This window comes from Rutilus rutilus, assembly GCF_951802725.1.
Source record: "Rutilus rutilus genome assembly, chromosome: 4".
In the NCBI taxonomy this organism is placed as follows: domain Eukaryota; kingdom Metazoa; phylum Chordata; class Actinopteri; order Cypriniformes; family Leuciscidae; genus Rutilus; species Rutilus rutilus.
This window is the reverse complement of record NC_140212.1, coordinates 4,656,867-4,675,569: the sequence shown is the minus strand read 5'-3', so window position 1 is coordinate 4,675,569 and position 18,703 is coordinate 4,656,867. Positions and strand designations below refer to the sequence as shown.

At 37.6% G+C, this 18,703-nt stretch overlaps 1 protein-coding gene across 2 annotated transcripts in view; it reads right to left on the bottom strand.

The window, feature by feature from the left end:
- Positions 1–653: 653 nt before the first annotated feature.
- Positions 654–18,703, bottom strand: part of dock4b (dedicator of cytokinesis 4b) — an 80,883-nt gene continuing 62,833 nt past the window's right edge. For both annotated transcript variants that reach the window (XM_084408309.1, XM_084408310.1), the window contains 13 exons: positions 18,070–18,236; positions 16,539–16,625; positions 15,487–15,663; positions 12,786–12,869; positions 12,020–12,139; positions 11,815–11,939; positions 10,724–10,844; positions 10,260–10,341; positions 8,498–8,604; positions 7,941–8,013; positions 6,809–6,904; positions 4,927–4,988; positions 654–1,210 (listed from right to left, as the gene is read on the bottom strand). In XM_084408309.1, coding sequence (XP_084264435.1) covers positions 788–1,210; positions 4,927–4,988; positions 6,809–6,904; positions 7,941–8,013; positions 8,498–8,604; positions 10,260–10,341; positions 10,724–10,844; positions 11,815–11,939; positions 12,020–12,139; positions 12,786–12,869; positions 15,487–15,663; positions 16,539–16,625; positions 18,070–18,236 — 1,724 coding nt within the window. In that variant the 3' untranslated portion in view covers positions 654–787. The remainder of the gene's footprint in view (positions 1,211–4,926; positions 4,989–6,808; positions 6,905–7,940; positions 8,014–8,497; positions 8,605–10,259; positions 10,342–10,723; positions 10,845–11,814; positions 11,940–12,019; positions 12,140–12,785; positions 12,870–15,486; positions 15,664–16,538; positions 16,626–18,069; positions 18,237–18,703) is intronic.

Here is an 18,703-nt window from a genome sequence, read left to right as displayed (position 1 = left end):
TCTTTGTACATCTTTGTAAAATGACATGCTAGTTCATTAACCCTTTGTACTACAGACATAAACACAGTTTCCTTTGAAAGTCTACTAATAAAATATGTGCATATATAATAAATGTGCATAAATATAAAATCAGACAGTGATTTGTGCAAAAGTGCTGTTTAAATCGCCTCATGCACTATATGCAAATCTATATAATTCCCCCCACACATTATGGACTTAATTTCCAAAGCTTCAGATTCACGAGGCTGTACTTTCTTTTCAAAACACTTTAGTCATGTTCTAATATCTTATTATTTTACCACATATTTTTTTCTCTCTCATTTGGTGTGAATAGGCCTTATACTCAAAGGAAAATGTAACCTTGAAAATGTTGTGCCAGCATTAAAATAGAGGACTTCTAGCACCTTTGTCTAAAAGTACAGAGTACTTTAAATTGTGCATTTGTCACTGATAAAAAGACTCTTAAGGCAAAACATGTCTTGTATCAACCACTATAAATAAACATTAGCATTGATAAAATCTGAGAAAATACCATAGTACTAAGTTCTGTTTAGAGTTAATTTAGGGGCTTGGGTAATTTGACAAGCGAACTTATAATTTCGAACCTAAAAAGTGCATAAAATGCAGTCATACCCCTGCAAACCCTCTTTCACTCAATATATATTTATATATTAAAAATATTCCACAGTCTATTTATTTTATAACTGGGAGATTAGGGAATAATCGTAAACCCTTAGAGGTTAAGTGTAAAAGTGCAAATGGTGGGGCTGGTGTGAGGGGCACAGCGTTAGAGCTGTGAGACTTTCCTAGGAATGGGACGGGGTCTGGGAAACTGGTCGGGTCGGCGTGGTTCAGTATTTTGTCTTCGAATCTGGTGTGGTTTGGGCGGAATGGGTGGCGCGTCAATGCTTGGAGGAATCGACAAGCTCGGTGGAAGCGGGACTTGCCTGCGGGGGTTGTTCCGCTCATGTATGCTGTAAGGAGGCGGGGTCTTGTTCTCCCGTCGAATGAGCTCGTCTGAGCCGCTGGAGGCGGAGTTTGGGAGGGCGTGGTCGGTGGGTGTGTTCTCAGTTCCTGAGGCCTCAGATACGCTACAGCGACTGAGAGATGAGATGCCGCTGCTGTAGCTTCCAGAAAGCACCGGAGAATTTGACACCAACCCTGTAGTTTGGCACTCTGTGGGCGAAGGGGTGAACGGAGGCGCAGAGGTCTACAAATACAAAAAGAGAAAAGATGAAGCTTTGGGCCACAATGCAGTTAGCACAAGATAAGTTACCTCTTTTTCCTAGCAGGAATAAAGAAATTCTTAATAACAAAGCCATCAGCTGCAACAGAAGCAAAAGTCCTGCCTCAAAATCAAATCGGTACACTGGAAGGCCAAAGCACAATATTCTGCAATTTTGGCTCTATTATTTTGAGGCAATACTGTCTCTTTTCATTACGAAAATTATTTCTAAGCAATTAAATCCACAGCTAAGGCTTTAGCCGTTTCTAGGACTTCATTACACTGAATAAAGCATATTTGATCTGATTGCACTCCGGAGAGAACTTCAAACACAACATTTCCGCTAAGATTTTCATTTTGTGCAGTTGATAATGGTGGACCTCAGTAACAGTGAGGTTGCATTACATTTGTATTTTTACTGAAAAAGCTAAATTTCTTTGGATGACAATTTATTGGTAGCAGATAGTTGGTTATTGACCAATATTAAAACTGAAAAAACTGTGTTGGTATAATTAGATGTTGGATGTATATTGGATATTTTAATCCCTATTTTTCTTTCAAAAACACACATTTTTATCACTGTAAAATGCTAATCTTTAGCAAATCTCAAAATGAATATATATTTTAATACTGTACATATTACTGTTGTGATGCCTAAATAAAATTGACAAAAGACAATTTAGTCTTTAATATTGGCATTTTATCAGTTAGCAGCCGTGATTATAAGTAATCAGCAGTTTTACTATAAATGTGTGATTCCACTGTTATCAGATTGCATATATCACCTGCTATAAAATTTAAACTTGATGCATGTTTCATAGATTTTATACTACTACTGGATAACATAAAATAGCCTGGACCAGCATGATAATGTGTGCTGTTTAAAGCTGGTTTTGCCAGATGTAACCGACTGTGGAATCAATATTCATGTGTGTGCCTGGTCATGCTTGTGTGCGATGTGTCACATGGTCTAGCTTCAGGCATGAGACTATTTCTGGGACACAACCGTACACAGGTGGTCACGCAGGTTAGGCTTTTGCTCTCTGACCCGCTGACTGCACTTTCCTTTAGGAAATTCACCAGCACCAGTGCTGAGATCTCCTCCCATCCGAAACTCGCTCTCCGCTTTGTTCTCCTGAGTAGCTTGACAGATTTCAGCATTTCCGATTTCCGGAAGGAGTAATGATTTGATTTCTATGCAGAAAGAGTTTGGACTCTTTCTGTTTTATAAGATGATTGGAACGCATGTGCTTTGCTGAATACTAGGTGACGAATCGATACGTGGCACGAGACGAGAATTCAAGGAAGTGGCAAGGAATGCAATTGTCAACAAGATGCGATGAATGAGGCAGCGTTGAGTAGGAGTTTCTGAGAAGCCATTAGAGCGCTGCTCGGCTTTAAGGGCCGTTACTTTGAATGAATGTGCTTTTATTTAAAACCTGAATACACTCACTGCAACGTAAAAGAGAAAAGGCATAAAGGTACATTGATGACTGCAGCTCCAACCTTTTTCAAGGTCTGTGACCCTTTTATTCCCTATTATACCCTTTGAAAATACTGTGGTTTCTGGTACTCTGCAATATGGACACCTGAATTTTCAGTAAAGCTCAGCAACACATTAAAAGTACATTACAGTTGGACTGACAGCATGTTTAATATTTTCTTGAATGATGAAATGCACTATTGATAACATACAGGAAACTAAAGCTGGTCAATAAGGCATCATAAAACATGCATTATACATTCTTTAAAAAAATAATAATGTAAAATATGTAGATTGGATGAGAGATAGTGGTCAAAAGTGATGCCCGGAGGGGATTTTTGTTTTTAATGACCCTATAAGTTCAGTTAAACCATTAACATACAAGGAAAATATTTTATATTTTTTAAACAGGCCTTGGTTAAGGTATTTATCTGAATATTATTGGCAAATAAAGGCAAACTACAGCTACAGATTTTATTTTACGATGCAAAAATAAAATAAAATGCATAGAATAACAAAAAAAGCATATATTGACTACAACATAATCAGTTATTAAATGTGACATGTTTCATTGCATTATCACAAATAAAACATTTGACTCCATGCACAACTACACAATATGCTTACAAAATCTTTAAAATCTTTTTTACATTTTTATATTATTTGAATAAAGGGTGAAGATGTCAATTTACCGCGGCTGGACATCACTTTTGACCTCTACTGTACTTAAGTTAGGGGAGTAAAGACTTATATTATATTATATATATATATATATATAGTTTGGGGTCAGTAAGAATTTTTATGTTTTTAAAAGAAGTATCTTCTGCTCACCAAGGCTGCAATTATTTGATTAAAAATACAAACAAAAACAGTAATATTGTGAAATATTATTCCAATTTAAAACAGCTTTTTCTATGTGAATATACAGTAAAGTGTAATTTTCACTCTCAAGAAACATTTATGATTATTATCAATGTTGAAAACAGTTATTTACATTTTTATAATGAATGTTTCTTGAGCATCAAATCATCATATTAGAATGATTTCTGAAGGATCATGTGACACTGAAGACTGGAGTAATGATGCTGAAAATTCAGCTTTGATCACAGGAATAAATTACAGTTTAAAATATATTAAAATAGAAAACAGTCATTTTAAATTGTCATAATATTTCACAATATTACTGGTTTTTTTTTTTATAGTTTTTTATAAAATAAATGCAGCCTTGGTGAGCAGAAGATACTTCTTTTAAAAACATTTAAAAAATCTTACTGACCCCAAACTTTTGAACGGTAGTGTGTATATATATATTAGTAATTTTAGAGGTTCTTATTTTCAGTTAAAATGTCATTGTTTAAATGAATGGTTTCAAAAAACCCTATATGAGAAAATATCAAAAACCATTTATAGTGCATTTTTAACATTTTTGAGCATCGTATATACAATGCATGGTATAATTGTTTGGTATTGTACATATGCACAGTGTTGGACCCCAAAATAATGATCCAGGGAGATAAAACGGGGGAAATTCAAAAGTTTGGGGTCAGTAAGACTCTTATGCTCACTAAGGCTGGTTATTTGGTAAAACATACAGTAAAAACAGTGTATTGTGAAGTATTACAATTTAACATATCTGTTTTTAGTGTCGCATGATCCTTATAAAAACATTCTAATATACTGATTTGGAGCTTGAAAACAGAAAACAGTTTCAACATTATGATAAAAAAGTCTTTTTTTCAGGATTCTTTGATGAATAGAAAGTTCAAAAGAACAGTTTTTATTTGAAAAAAAAAAAATAATAATCTTTTGTAACAATAAATTGATCATAAGTGACAGGAAAGACATTTATAATGTGTACTTGCTGAATAAAGCAATTAATTACTGACCCCAAACTTTTGAATGGTAGTGTAAATATTGTGTTGCTTTCTAGAGTTATCTGATAAACACAATCTTGCAGTAAAATGATTGTGCCACCATTGAGAAGAAAGAGTTTGAGATCGATTAGTGGATTCTGCCATGTACGTGAGCCAACGGAGCTGTTCAGGACTGGAGCGAACACTCACAAACAGTGTCTCTCTGTCTAATCATGGGCCCAGTTGGATTGACTAGAGCCTGACCCAGTTTAGACATCCTGGATTGAGTCCCGAGACACTACAGTAAACACTGTACATCAAAGGTCACTTCACAAAACACCCTAGACAACAAGAAAAGGTCATACCTTCTGAGGCGAGCGTGATGTCATCACAGGGGACTGTGATCGTGTAGTCTTGGCAGGAGATCCTATTAAAGGACACAAAAAGTCAATCTACTTCACTTGATACAGGAGCTTGGGACAGTAAACATGGTCATGGCTGTCTATTAATCAGGGAAACGCTTTGCCAAGGTCGGTCGGCTAATGCAAAACAGTTTAACCATTTGCTACCATTTCTTTTCCAGGACAAGACCCTCAATTACAGTCCACTGATGTACACACTTAAAAGGGTCACTTCATACATTTTTATTACGCAATTTGTTCTCTGATGTACACTTGCAATGTTAGAGAAGTTTGGAGTGCCAAAAAGAGTCATTATTTAATTTAATTTAATTTAATTTAATTTAATTTAATTTCATTTCATTTATACTAGTTATAGTTTAGAAAGTTACTTCATACTAACAACAACAACAATAATAATTGATTAGGTTACATTAAAACAATTTAATAAATTATAAAAGAATAAAAATATAAAATAAATACACTACTTGTATATAGTAAAAATTATATACAGTGCAATGCATAAGTGAATACACCCATGCTAAAGTTGACTAAAAAGAGGAATAAAAAATCATATTTTGGAAATTGAACTTAATGCCTTAATTTAAAAAATTAGGAAAAATCCAACCTTTAAGGACACCAATTTTCTTTGTGAATGAATAATGTATCGTAAATAAATAAATGTTCTTCCTTAAAATACATGGTGCATAAGTGAGTACACCCCTATGTTAAATTCCCATAGAGGCAGGTAGATTTTTATTTTTAAGTATTTAAAAAAAAAATTTTTTAGGATACTATGCATCCTGATACAGTTCCCTTGGCCTTTGGAATTAAAATAGCCCCACATCATCACATAGCCTTCACCATACCTAGAGATTGGCATGGGGTACTTTCCATAAGATCATCTCTCAATGCAAATCAAACTAGCTTTTAGGCTAACTGAAATAAAACCATGCCAATCTCTAGGTATGGTGAAGGCTATGTGATGATGTGGGGCTATTTTAATTCCAAAGGCCAAGGGAACTTTATCAGGATGCATAGTATCCTAAAAAAAAAAAAAAAAAAATACTTAAAAATAAAAATCTGCCTGCCTCTATGGGAATTTAACATAGGGGTGTACTCACTTATGCACCATGTATTTTAAGGAAGAACATTTATTTATTTACGATACATTATTCATTCACAAAGAAAATTGGTGTCCTTAAAGGTTGGATTTTTCCTAATTTTTTTAATGAAGGCATTAAGTTCAATTTCCAAAATATGATTTTTTATTCCTCTTTTTAGTCAACTTTAGCATGGGTGTATTCACTTATGCATAGCACTGTATATATATATATATATATATATATAGCTATAAAATATAGGAAGCATACTAGTTATAATTATAGTTCTGAAAATAACTTAATAAAAGTGTTTTATATTAAAATTAATAAAATGTAGAAGAATAAAATAAATGTACATCTAAATAAATAAAATAAAATGAAAAATGATAGTAAGACAATGCAGAAAAGAGAATGCAGACCAACATCTAAAAGGTAATGAAGCAGCAATGGTGCAGATTGAGGTTTAAAGACACGTCATGCAGTTTAAAGAAAGAAATGCAGCGAGAAAGCTCATCAAGAATGATTAAAAACAAAAGAGTGTGTGAGAAGGATCCCGCTGTTACTTTTCTCATTATCCAATGATGCGTCCGACCGGCAGCCCTCATGATACAGTGGGATGTAGAAAATAAGACGAGCAAGAAACCAGGAGACTTTAGAGCAGAAGAGTGGAAGATCTGAGAGTTAAAAGGCTCTGGAAACATCTGTGTCAGTCTATAGGATCGGGCGAAGCAGATTTCTTTCTTTACCTGTGTACGTTGGTCTAGGAGGAACAGGGGGGACCTTTCCATTAAAATCAGAGAGCGGCATGTCTAGACTCCAGCTACTAGGTGCAGGCTTCACCACTTTCACACACAAAACATGCATTTCAGGTATATTCAGTCAACTCAACTCAAAGTACAATGCCCAGTAGCGTTGTATGACTGACAATAGGAAATAGCAAATCAGGGTTTGGCGGGACTAGGGTGTAAAAGCATGGACACTGTCCCACTACAAATTCCTGTCTCAACAACAGGAAATATGCCAACTGAGGAAAGAAAATTGTGTTTCTTCTATTTTAGCAGACATTTTTAATGTCTTATACAGAACAAAATTGAAATATTCAATATCCAAAGCCTTTCAGACCTTTTTTTCCCTCTAAAATTAAACAAGTTTAAAGGGATAGTTTACCCAAAACTGAAAATTCTGTCATCATTTACTCACCCTCAATTTGTTCCAAACCTGTATGAGTTTCTTTCTTCTGTTGAACACAAAAGACGATATTTTGAAGAATGTCGGTAATCAGACAGTTGACGGCACCCATTGACTTCCATAGTATTATTTTTCCTATGGAAGTCAATGGCTACCGTTTGATTACCAGCATTCTTTAAAATATCTTCTTTTGTGTTCAACAGAAGAAAGAAACTCGGTTTGGAACAACATGAGGTTGCGTAAATGATGACAAAATGTTCCTTTTTGGGTAACCTATCCCTTTAATATTGCAATAGCTCACTGGGCATTTTTTGGGATGATCAAATCCTCTCAAATGAAGCAGTAACATCAAAAACACCATGTATATATACATTTTGGAAATAAATCACAGGAAGGAAAAACTAAAAGTTGCCAATGTCTTTGCAAGTCAATGTACCCGTAGATTTAAATAACTTGGGTCAACAGATGATGAAACCTCCTTAACATCTCCCTGTCAATCAGAATAAGCATAAGTCTGTTTGTGAAGCTCTTTGGTGGTCCAGTCACAGCTGTCACAACACACAAGAGCGGTGAGCTGTCGGTTAGCATCAGATCTAGCGCGCTGACCGCGAGACCCCCGTCATTTCAGACCACCTTCTTCACAGCGGGACGACAGACTGAAGATTCATACGCTCACATGCACATGCTCACCTTTGTCGGGGGTAGAGATGTTGGGGTCACTGCGAGGCAAGGAGGCATCGCCCGCTGGGTGTGGGACCGGCCTCTGTGAAAGACATTCACATCACATCAGTGCGGTTGAGATTTCTCAATGAGAAATGTTCAGTGAATACTGTAGGTTACTAAAGGTTTGCTATAGGCTATTGGTTTACAATGAAAATATCCGTTACATTGCTTTCTTGTTTCTATTTTACATACATTTTATATATATATATATATATATATATATATACACTTTTGCTAGCCGAAAAAAAAGACTCAAGCTGGATTTAACTGGATTTAAACACGCATTTGGATAGTGTGATGACAAGAACGGAAATTTACAGAACAGTAAAAAAAAAAAAAAAAAGCATTCTGGGAAAGTCTTCTTCCACCCTGGTGGCCATGGTTAAATATGAATAAATATATAAACTAAACACAATCTTCTATAGGTGGCATTACAATAAATCAACCAACCAATCCACCTCAACCGAAGACTGTTTGGCATCTGATGAATAATAAAAACACTGATACTATAATCATCTTCATACCTGTGTGGGATCCAGGGGGTTCGGATATATGGCGCTGCAGGGTCTCTCTCTCGGTGAGAGGCAGTTCTCTCGGGAATGCTTTTGTTTATCTGACAACTGTGGAGAACCTGTGAAGGGTGAGGAGGTGTAAGCAAGGGTGTGATTTCTGTAACAAACCAATATGAATGCTCAAATATGTGCCCCCACACACACATAAAAAAAGACATAGATCTTGCACTCATTTCTTTGCTAACCAGCCAGCACATGAAATAAAGGCTCCTCCTCGCCTCTCCCTCCTGCTAGGGCGAGAATTGTTCTGTTGGGGTGACAGACGGCTATCTCGCGGGAAGAGATGGACTACCAGGCCTGAACCTGCTCAGAACACTAACATCCTCCTCCAGCACAGGACGGAAGGCCACGGCTCCCTTATGAAAGCTATCATCAGTCTAGACTTCTTCAAGCAGCATTTATGCCTTCAGGAGCGCCTCCTGTCTGCCGCTGCTTTATGGGGGTCTCTATGCAAGGCAAGAAGGGCTGCCAAGGGGAGACTATAAGATTACATAAATGTCTCCATACATATTCCCATTTTTATGACCTGTGTCCGCAAGTAAACATGCTGGATGGAGGGAGATAAGTGGCCGAGGAAGAGCGGAGAAGAGAGAGGAACAGAGGGGAGAGTTCTGCAATATATCAGGACACCAGCTCTCTGTATCCTACAGTAAAACAGCATTAAATGGGCCATAAACATCACTTCTGTAGCATTTTATTTTTAACTCAGAAATCTGTTTATTATGGAGGCCTGTTTCTGAATCAGACTAAAAAATAATAAAAGGTAATTGTAAGAAAATGCTTAAAATAAGAGAGTCAAAGTTGCAATTACAGCAAATAAGAACAATCATAATTTACCAGGATTGAACATACCGGGAAATAAACATACCATAAATAAAATACCAGGAAATATGAAGACTTGAGAAATATAATTACAAAAAAAAAATAAAGAAATAAAGAATCAAACACAAGAAATTAAGTTGCAGAAAACCAGAAAAATAGACGCAATTAAAATAAATAGTCCAAATACTGTTTTAAAGTCGCAAATCCAATGACGCAATGACTCTGTTATGAGGAATGTACATGTACAAGCACATGTAGTTCATTATTATTACTCAGTACTTCCATGTATAATGTAACACTGTAACACAGACACCTTAAAATAAAGTGTAACCAAAATTCACAATTATATTGAGAAAATCGAAAATGAGAAATATAGTTTAAATTTTGATATGAAGTTGCAAATATGAATCGTTCTGTGAAATATGAAGACTCAATTATGAGAAATATACTTACAATTATGAGTCCAAATTGTAATATAATGTTACAAACGGGAGAAATGTTGCATTGTGAAATATAAAGTCTCAAATACTAGAAATAAAGTCATAATTAAGATAAATAAAGTTGTGATAAAAAGCTTCACATTGTGAAATAGAATGTCTCAAATATGAGAAATAATCACAATTGCCTTTATTTTCTGGTGGAAAACGGCTTCCGTAACATCTTGCATCGAAAAATGCTTCATGCAAGTATAAAAATAAAGCAAATGATTGGTCAGTGCACTGCAAGAACACAGTCCGTTGTAAATATTTAACATGTGTTATTGTGTTACTGTGCCGCATCAAACCTCAGCAGCTTTGCTGTAGGAACATTGCAGTATATATACATCAAGCTTTTATTCCAAAAGAGCAAAGGTTTGGCATGGCTGCTCTGAGAGCGGACAGACTCTTCTCACCTCTGGCACTGGACGGAGCCGAGCTGGTCACGTTGGGAGAGGCAGAGTGATTGGAACTGAGACTTGAGGTAGACGGACTTGGCTGAAAAGAGAAGAAAACGTGAGAAACATGAGAAAGAGCTCACAGTTTTCTATACTTTGGTGATGGTCTATAACATTAACGGGTTGTAAAATAATAATTCGGTCTGGGATAAAAGAAAAAAGTTAAATGATCTGTCCATCCAGTCTATAATTCACCTACAAATCCGATTCTCACAGTGAGAGAAAAGACAGGAAGGATTAAGAGGGGATGTGAGAGAGACAGATGAAAACAGAAAGAGGGCAATTAGGAAAGAAAAAGAAGCAAGGAAAAAGAACAAGAAAAAAGAGGGAGATTAGGAGGAAATATGAAAGACAGCGAGAGTGATTAGAGGTTCTGCCGGTGTGTGTGTGTGTATGAGACAGTGGCGGTCCTGTGCACTCACCTGCATGTTGAAGACTTCATCGGAGCTCTCTGATTGGCCCGTGATGTTGCTCACTTCATTGGATGCCTGCGACGACAGCGAGGATGAAGAGTAGCGGTTGACTGCTGGGTAGCTGAGGGGACTGAATCACATACAATAAAAACACAATAAGAATGACTTCATAACAAGCAGTATCAATTTCTGGTGAAAATTTGAGTAGAATTTACTAAGATTAGTGAAGTTCTAATTATGACAGCGTAGAAAGACATTAGTCATCAATCAGCCAATATTCTGACATTATCGACATTCGCTAATAATCATGATTGACTGGTCGATTAATAGTTTCAAAATCAACTTCTACTGTATAATTAACATTTTCTGCTTTCAAATATTTTGAATGAATTTTATGTAAACAAAGGATTAATTGCACAACAGTTGTCTGTGTCATCATTATAATAAAATGTTTTATGTAAATATTATAACTGGGAGTTTAAGAAGACAAAAAATCGAAATAAATTGTTTATTATTACAATTTTTAAATTGTTTTTATGACATAATAAAATCATCATTATACTACAAAATATAATAAAATAAAAAAATACTCTCTGTATTTCATTCATTCATTATAACTACTAGTACTACTAATGAATGAATGAATAAATGAATGAATGAACGAATGAATAAATGGGAGTCAGTGGAACAAATACGAGCATATAATACTATCCACAGCAAGTGAGAAAAAAAATGTTCACAATATAGCACAATATTTTTTTCCATCTCTAATTATATTACATATGGACATTATGGCTGCTATTAGCCATTCTGCTCCCTAGATATCAGCACTAACCAATGAAAACCCTGGTGGTTGAACCGAACTTTATTTTGACGGTCCCCTTTAGACATTCTGTTCACTTTTTATAAAAATTTTTTTGCACCTACATGTCAACTAACTCTCATTAGGGTATTAGTAAGATATTAGTAGACTGTTAGGGTTCGGGTTAGTAGAATACATTGGTATGTACTTGGAAAATGACTATTAAGCAGACAGTCTAATACTCTAATGAGAGTTAATTGACATGGATATAAGGGTAATCCTGAAAAGAGTTTCTCACCTGCGGCGTGACACCACTCGAGCTCCTCCCTCTGGACTCATTATATTGGGCGCTGAGTTTCTTCCAGCTCGAGGGCTTCCGTTGGTGAAGTGAATCGGACTGGCTCGCACATAGGCCGGAAATTCCTTCAGGCAGTGGGAAAGAGAGAAAGATGAGCGCACAAGGAACGGCTTGGGAATCCGACTGTAGGAACTCTGATTTGTACCTGTATGCCGAGGCTGGATTTCATGAGATGAAACTGATCCACCAGTTTCTTGTGCAGGGGCCGCATGTCCTGAGGTACAAACTTCTCATGCACTGTCAACCCAAACTCCAGTATGTGAGCCTGATGGAGAAACGATGAGCCTTTAAAAGACAATAGTACTCACAATGCATTTAACCTCCGTAATGTGACGCATTTCAGTAAAACAGAATATTTAGTGCTGAATAATGTAGGGAGGAGACTTGATTTGATCTATTATTGGCTAATATTTTTCCCTGCCCATGCACTTGGGGTTTAAACATCAGCAGGACAGTAAAAGTCGCTACATTTTGATTGAAAACTATCAAAATGTTTTATGTTCTTTAAAATAACATACTGACGAATCAAGAGCAATAAGATGAAAGACATTTATTAAATAAGCAAACAACATCCATTATTCTTACAAGTTGTCTTTAAAACTGCTTGCTTCATAATTAAATGATCAGCAAAATATTTTTCCCCCTTCAGTCTTTAAAAGTTCACTTTCATGCTTGTAACTGGCTTATATCCATGGTTACTGTCTAGACATCAGCATCATGTGCTCGGCTCTGGAGAGTTTCTGGTTACTAAGCAGCACGAGCATGTAGGGAAGAAGTGAGACCTACAGAAACCGAGCTTGTGTAGAACGTAACGGCTAAATGCCAAACGTGAGTGGAGAAATGATGACAATGAAACATCATAAATCTGTGTGAAATCTGGTGTAGATTAGATTTGGTTTCTTCAAACAAACCTGCTCAAACATGAGCTCCCGGAGACGACCAATTTTGTCTCCATCTTCGGGGTGATTCATGATGTAGTCCTTCACGAAGAACGCCTGTGAGAAACACAGAATTGCATTGTTTAACCATAATGCATTGTGCCTCACCAGCCTCCACATATTTTGTGGTGCGAGTTACATTTACCTTGACAACTTCAGCAAACAATATCATGCATAATTTCACCGATTAGTCAAATTATAACTTGATTAACTTTCTGTTTTTCAGTTAAATGGAGGATGAAGAGCTGCAACCAAAAATAAAGTGCAAAAATATGAGCTTATAAAAACATGCGTGTCTTCAGATCTTCTAAGGAAAAGGGGGAAGGAGAGAGAACAGACGGTGTATCTGTGTCCGATCTGTTCCAAGGACGATGTGCTGGTATCTCCAAAGAGACAGTGGGAGAGCAGAAGCTTTAGGAGGGAAACTCTCAGACTTCAAAGATTCCACCATGCAGATTTTCCCATTGCCCTGAACATGACATTTGCCCTTAAGGCCAGGCGAACGCTACCGGCAGATGCACAATTTAATTGCAGATGCACGCTATGCCTGCCGATCACTGAAGGAGTTCACGCTGACAGTGATATTTAGCGACAAAGGGACCAGCATATTTGAGTTATGGGATCTTTTGAGAAACGTCTGTGAGTTTTTAGGAAGGGAATGAAATAAAATAAAAAATAAAAAATAAATTTAAAAAAGGCTTACAAAAGCCAGGCAAACACATTATGATTTTTGATGTTGTACAAGCTTGCAGGCCTTTTTTTTTTTCTCTGGAGAGATCGCGTGGAAATCTTTGATGCTCGTATGGTCGCGGCTCGCATTGTGTAAGAGAAATTACAAGCCGAGCAAGTTACGAGCACCTCCTGAACCCCTGATCATTTTTACACTAATTCAGGGAGTCATCCCAGTTTTGACCAGTGCATGGGCTGTCGCCTATTGCCAAATCATACACAATCATTTCACATACGCAAGATCCATGACTATAATTACAGCCCATGTGGCTGCAACCACAACGTGCACATACACACACACACACATACACAAATACACATCCGAAGCTAAAGCAGCAATATTGAAAGTACCAGTCTCCATGTTTAACGCGAAAGCTCATGCAATTGTAACTGGTCGTACTCTACCCGCTCTGAGCAGGATTTGAACCGGCATCTCCGGAGTGGGAGGCGGGCATGCTAACAAGGACACTAAAGACCGCAGCCTCAGTCGCTAACGCACCTCTTGAGGCCAGAGGAGTGAGGTTTACATGCACAGCACTTACTGGCCTACATTACACTCCTATACCCCCTTAAACCTCGCTCCAGGTCACGGCACCAACTGTAACCGCCCCTACTCGACACGCTCCGAGAGGGATTCGAACCGTAGTCTCCGGCGCAGGATCCAGCCTTTAGCGTCAGTTGCTAGCGTGCCTCTTGAGACCAGAGGAGTGAGGTTTACACCAACAGCACTTACTGGCCTACGTTACACGATTGCCGCCGGCTTGTCGTGCAGTACAGCCGTGCCATGTACCAGCTGCTTTGACACAATTACCATGTTAACTGACTCACAACATGTGCAATGGCTCACGGCCTCCTGAGTGTCTGAAATCACACAGTGTACGCCGGCAACAACACAAAATTTAACTCAAATTTCTCTCTGAACTTAACACCGACCAAACGCTACGAGAAGATTTAATTGTGGCTGCCTGCTATGCCTGCAGATCGCCAGTAGACAAACACCTCAGGAGCAATTACAGGTGTACTTGTGAATTGTTTTTGCGATAATTTAAGGAATGGAATATACATACCTCTTACAGGTGTACTTGTGAATTGTTTTTGCGATAATTTAAGGAATGGAATATACATACCTCTGCCTTACTAAAACAAATCTTTCCCTGAGCTTCTAAAGAAGAAGCAGATGTCAAGAAAGTTTAAAAAAAACAGTAGGGGATGAGCCAATTAAGAGCTAGATCTTGTAATTTTAGAGTGGAATTTCTTTGAGGGCTGACCTTAAAGTGCAGAAACGCAAGCAAATATTAATGCCAACAGCTGGAACGCTCAATAAACAACTAATTGGTAATTCTGTCATGTTTGCGATCCAAATACATAAACTGCTGCTCATCCCATGACCCTTCGCCTCAGGACACTCGGCGAGGGCGGTATCTGAACAGCCTACATGAAGAGAATTTAACGCAAATGTACTTTCTGGAACATGTACAAACAAAAAACCTTGAATGTATACAGTCGACCATCTTCTTTATAGCTGCTCTCCAAGTCTATCAAGGTAAAAACTGCAGTGACACTAAAGCGAGGTTGCTATGCAACAAGCATTCATACGATTTGGAAAGATCTGTTGTATTCGCACAGCATGTGACTTCTTTGAGATTATATAGATTTTTTTTCCAGGGTTTCACAAGGGGAATGATTCTTTTTTTCAATGCTGCTGTTTCTGTAGTTATGGCTAAGATATTTCCTTTCGGACAAGCTAAACTCTTAAGGTATTCCAGAATTCCCTTCGGCCATCTGAAGGCTCTGTGTTCTTTGACAGAGGAAACCAAGAGACAACCTTGAGAGAGTGGGTATACATATTTTAAAACATGAGGTGATCTTGCATCGGTGGGGATATGGAATACATATAATATACAGTGAATTAGTGCCATATAACCAAAATTACAAGAAAACAAACCTCCTGATAGCGAGCGAGACCTCCGTTGACAGCTGCGTCGATGACTCCGTTGAGACACATGGTCAAGGGGTTGATGTTCTGCATCTGCCGTGTTTGACACTGAGTAATCAATGTCCGCAACTGCAGGTTCTTGTTCTCGATGACCTCAATAGCGTTCTCTAGCGGACTCACCTCCACCTGTGGCCAAAAAAAAACAAAAATCCCAGGGAATTTCACCAACAAGCCAAGACACAATGGTTGAAAAAAACTTTCATTCAATGTTTGGAGAACTTTGGAAGAGCAACAAATTCATTTTGTATGGCTGAAACATGGGAGTGTAAAAGCTTCTAGTTAAAAAAAAAATGATTGCGATTTTTATTGATTTCCTATTTTAAATTCAGTAATATGGAGAACCAATTTTTCCATTGGCTTTTTTACACACTACCATTCAAAAGTAATATATATATATATATATGTATGTATGTATATATATATGTATAACATTTACTCCACCAGTATACAATATATCAAAAGAAACAACAGAGCCTCCACTTTAAAAATTATATATATATATATATATATATATATATATATATATTATTCTAGCTCCATGCATTCTTTATCAAAACTTAATAAAACATTATGCATTTTTATTATGATGCAGATTATTATTCTAGATTAGTAGAAGTAGTAGTAGTAGTGCCATGAGTAATTTTGTGATCTAATTAAATATGTTTATTTTGTATTACATTAAGCTAAGGTTCTGCTTAGTGACCCACCAAATGGTGTCATTTATTGGTAGAACCATTAATGAATTAAGTTCAAAAGTGTGAATATTGATCAAAAAATATCAGTCAAATAGTTAATAGTCTATGTCTACTTTGAAGGTAACTCTATCAGCTCCCCAGTGTATTGTGTTTGTCTACCAAGAACGCACAATAAGTACATACTACAAAACCACACACACACAATCCATTGGCTAAGCATTTGAGTGCTAGAGTTTGTCTCTGACTTAAAGCGGTGAGAGTGTGAGAACCATACAAAAGGAAAAGTTTAATGGGAGATCTCCTTACCAGTTCCCTCCTCTCCACTTCAAACCAGCGGGAGATGCCTGGGAGACTCTGAACAAGCGTTAATGTCGTTCTTTCTACCCACAGGCTCTGAAATTCAAAAGCAAACGCTCATTGACACACATCAGAGTTCAAACCCATCAGAGAAAGTCCAAGAGATCCCATAAGGCAAAGCGGCAACAACATATTCCAAGGAATGAGTGACTTTCCTCCTTCAGTATGTATAATACATATCATTTAATCTACACTTTAAACAGCTCATTCTCAGGAACATAGTCTGCTTATCAACCCAGACTGCTCCACATATTAAATTTCACATTCATAAATTCATTTCCCATCCAGCACAGCCTGAGAATTAACCTGAGCTGGCGCATGTATAACGGAGGAAGCTCTGTAAGAACTTCAGATGCTTGATTGTGATATTCAAAACCACCTCAGTCCAATATAATCGTATCATCTGGATAGCGTCTCAGCCGAAGTTTACCTCTAAATGAGATTTTCAGACATTATTACTAGGCGGTAAGTGGACCGGGGTGGTGAGTACCCCCGGTGTCTCTGAAAATATAATATCTGGCAGGCTAAACAGTTTATTTCAAACACGGTAACCACCGGAGGTCGGGGGAAATCTAACCCCGCGGTGGATCGAATCCACGGCGAGGCTGTGATTGTCTGGGCTGAATATATTGAGTGAGAGGGGAAGGGAAATGATATTTGGAAGGAGCGGGTCTCTCAGCTCCTAAAACTTTAATTAGCCTCTCTGGACCGAGGCTGTGAATAATGCAGCATGTGAGAGAACACCTGAGCTCTACACACACACACACACACAATGGCCGCCAGACACTAGAAGTAAAGGAATGAATTCACAAGAGAGAAGAAGAAGAGTGAAACGCAAGAGATGAGAACAAAAAGACGGAATAGTGAAAAACTTGCACATTATTTACTCACCCTCATGACTTTTTTCTACCATCCACGCATTTTGAATGTAATGGTCATTTTTGCTCGTGCATTTACAATGAACGTAGACAGAAGACCTTAAAAGTGGTTCATATGACAATCTGTGCACTAAATTACAAACACTAAAAAGTCAAAAAATAGCTTTGTGTAAGAATCAGATGGAAATTTAAGTTGTTATTTACTGAAACTATTTGCAAGCGGCCCAGATTTCCTTGGTACACTCATGAGAGTTCATGTAGTGATGTAAAAAACAAACAAAAAACGAGTTCTTGAGTTCAACTCTCTGAATCATCAGTTAGCTGCAGTTCACTAGAGGTCTGTTTATCACACAAAGCTCTTATATGACTTCAAAACAATTGGAATATAGTCATATGAGCAACTTTAATGGTACCTTTATGGTGGTTTTGTATCTTATTCCGAAGCTTTATTAAGCATTAATGGAAACTGCATGGAAAACAGCAACCAGCACATTCTTCAAAACGTCTCCTTTTGTGTTCCACAGCAGAAAGACAGCCATACAGATTTATAATGATATGAAGGTTAATAAATGATGAAAGACCTAAATGATGACAGAACTCACCTTAAACTCGTTCTCTTTGTCTTTGGTGCCCTTGTGAAACGGCCGGTCGTAGCGAAACCTCCAGATGTGGTTGACCTTATAGAAGCTCTTGATGTTGTCGGGAACGCCGTCCCGCTGCAGGACGTCCTGGCTGTCTGGGATTGGTGTGACAGCATAGATTTGCAGATCTGCATGAAGGTTGGTCAAGGAACAAGCAACGTGTCGTTTGAACACAAACACACTTGAATAACATTACTATAATGATATGATATATGAGGTTTGATTTGAGATGATATACTGTATAACTTAAATGAAATAGACTTTGCTGTGGTATCACCTATTTCACACCCAGTCCAAATGCAGACAGTACAGTAGGAAATCATCCTCCACAAATGTTTAAATATCCAACATCTTGTGCCTTACACACATGAGGTCTCATCAGCACATAAATATGAATCAAACAGGCGAGACGTCAAAGAAGGCCAATGATTAATCGCTGGCTTGGATAACAAAACGCTGTGCTCATGTAGTTTGACCGGCCCTGTCTGCTCTAATTGTGCTGAAGAGGACGTCACATATTCACTGAGCGCCTGGCCTACAGGTACATGTCTCATCAACTGAGCAAACGCTCTCCTGTGACCCGCCGTCTCTACGC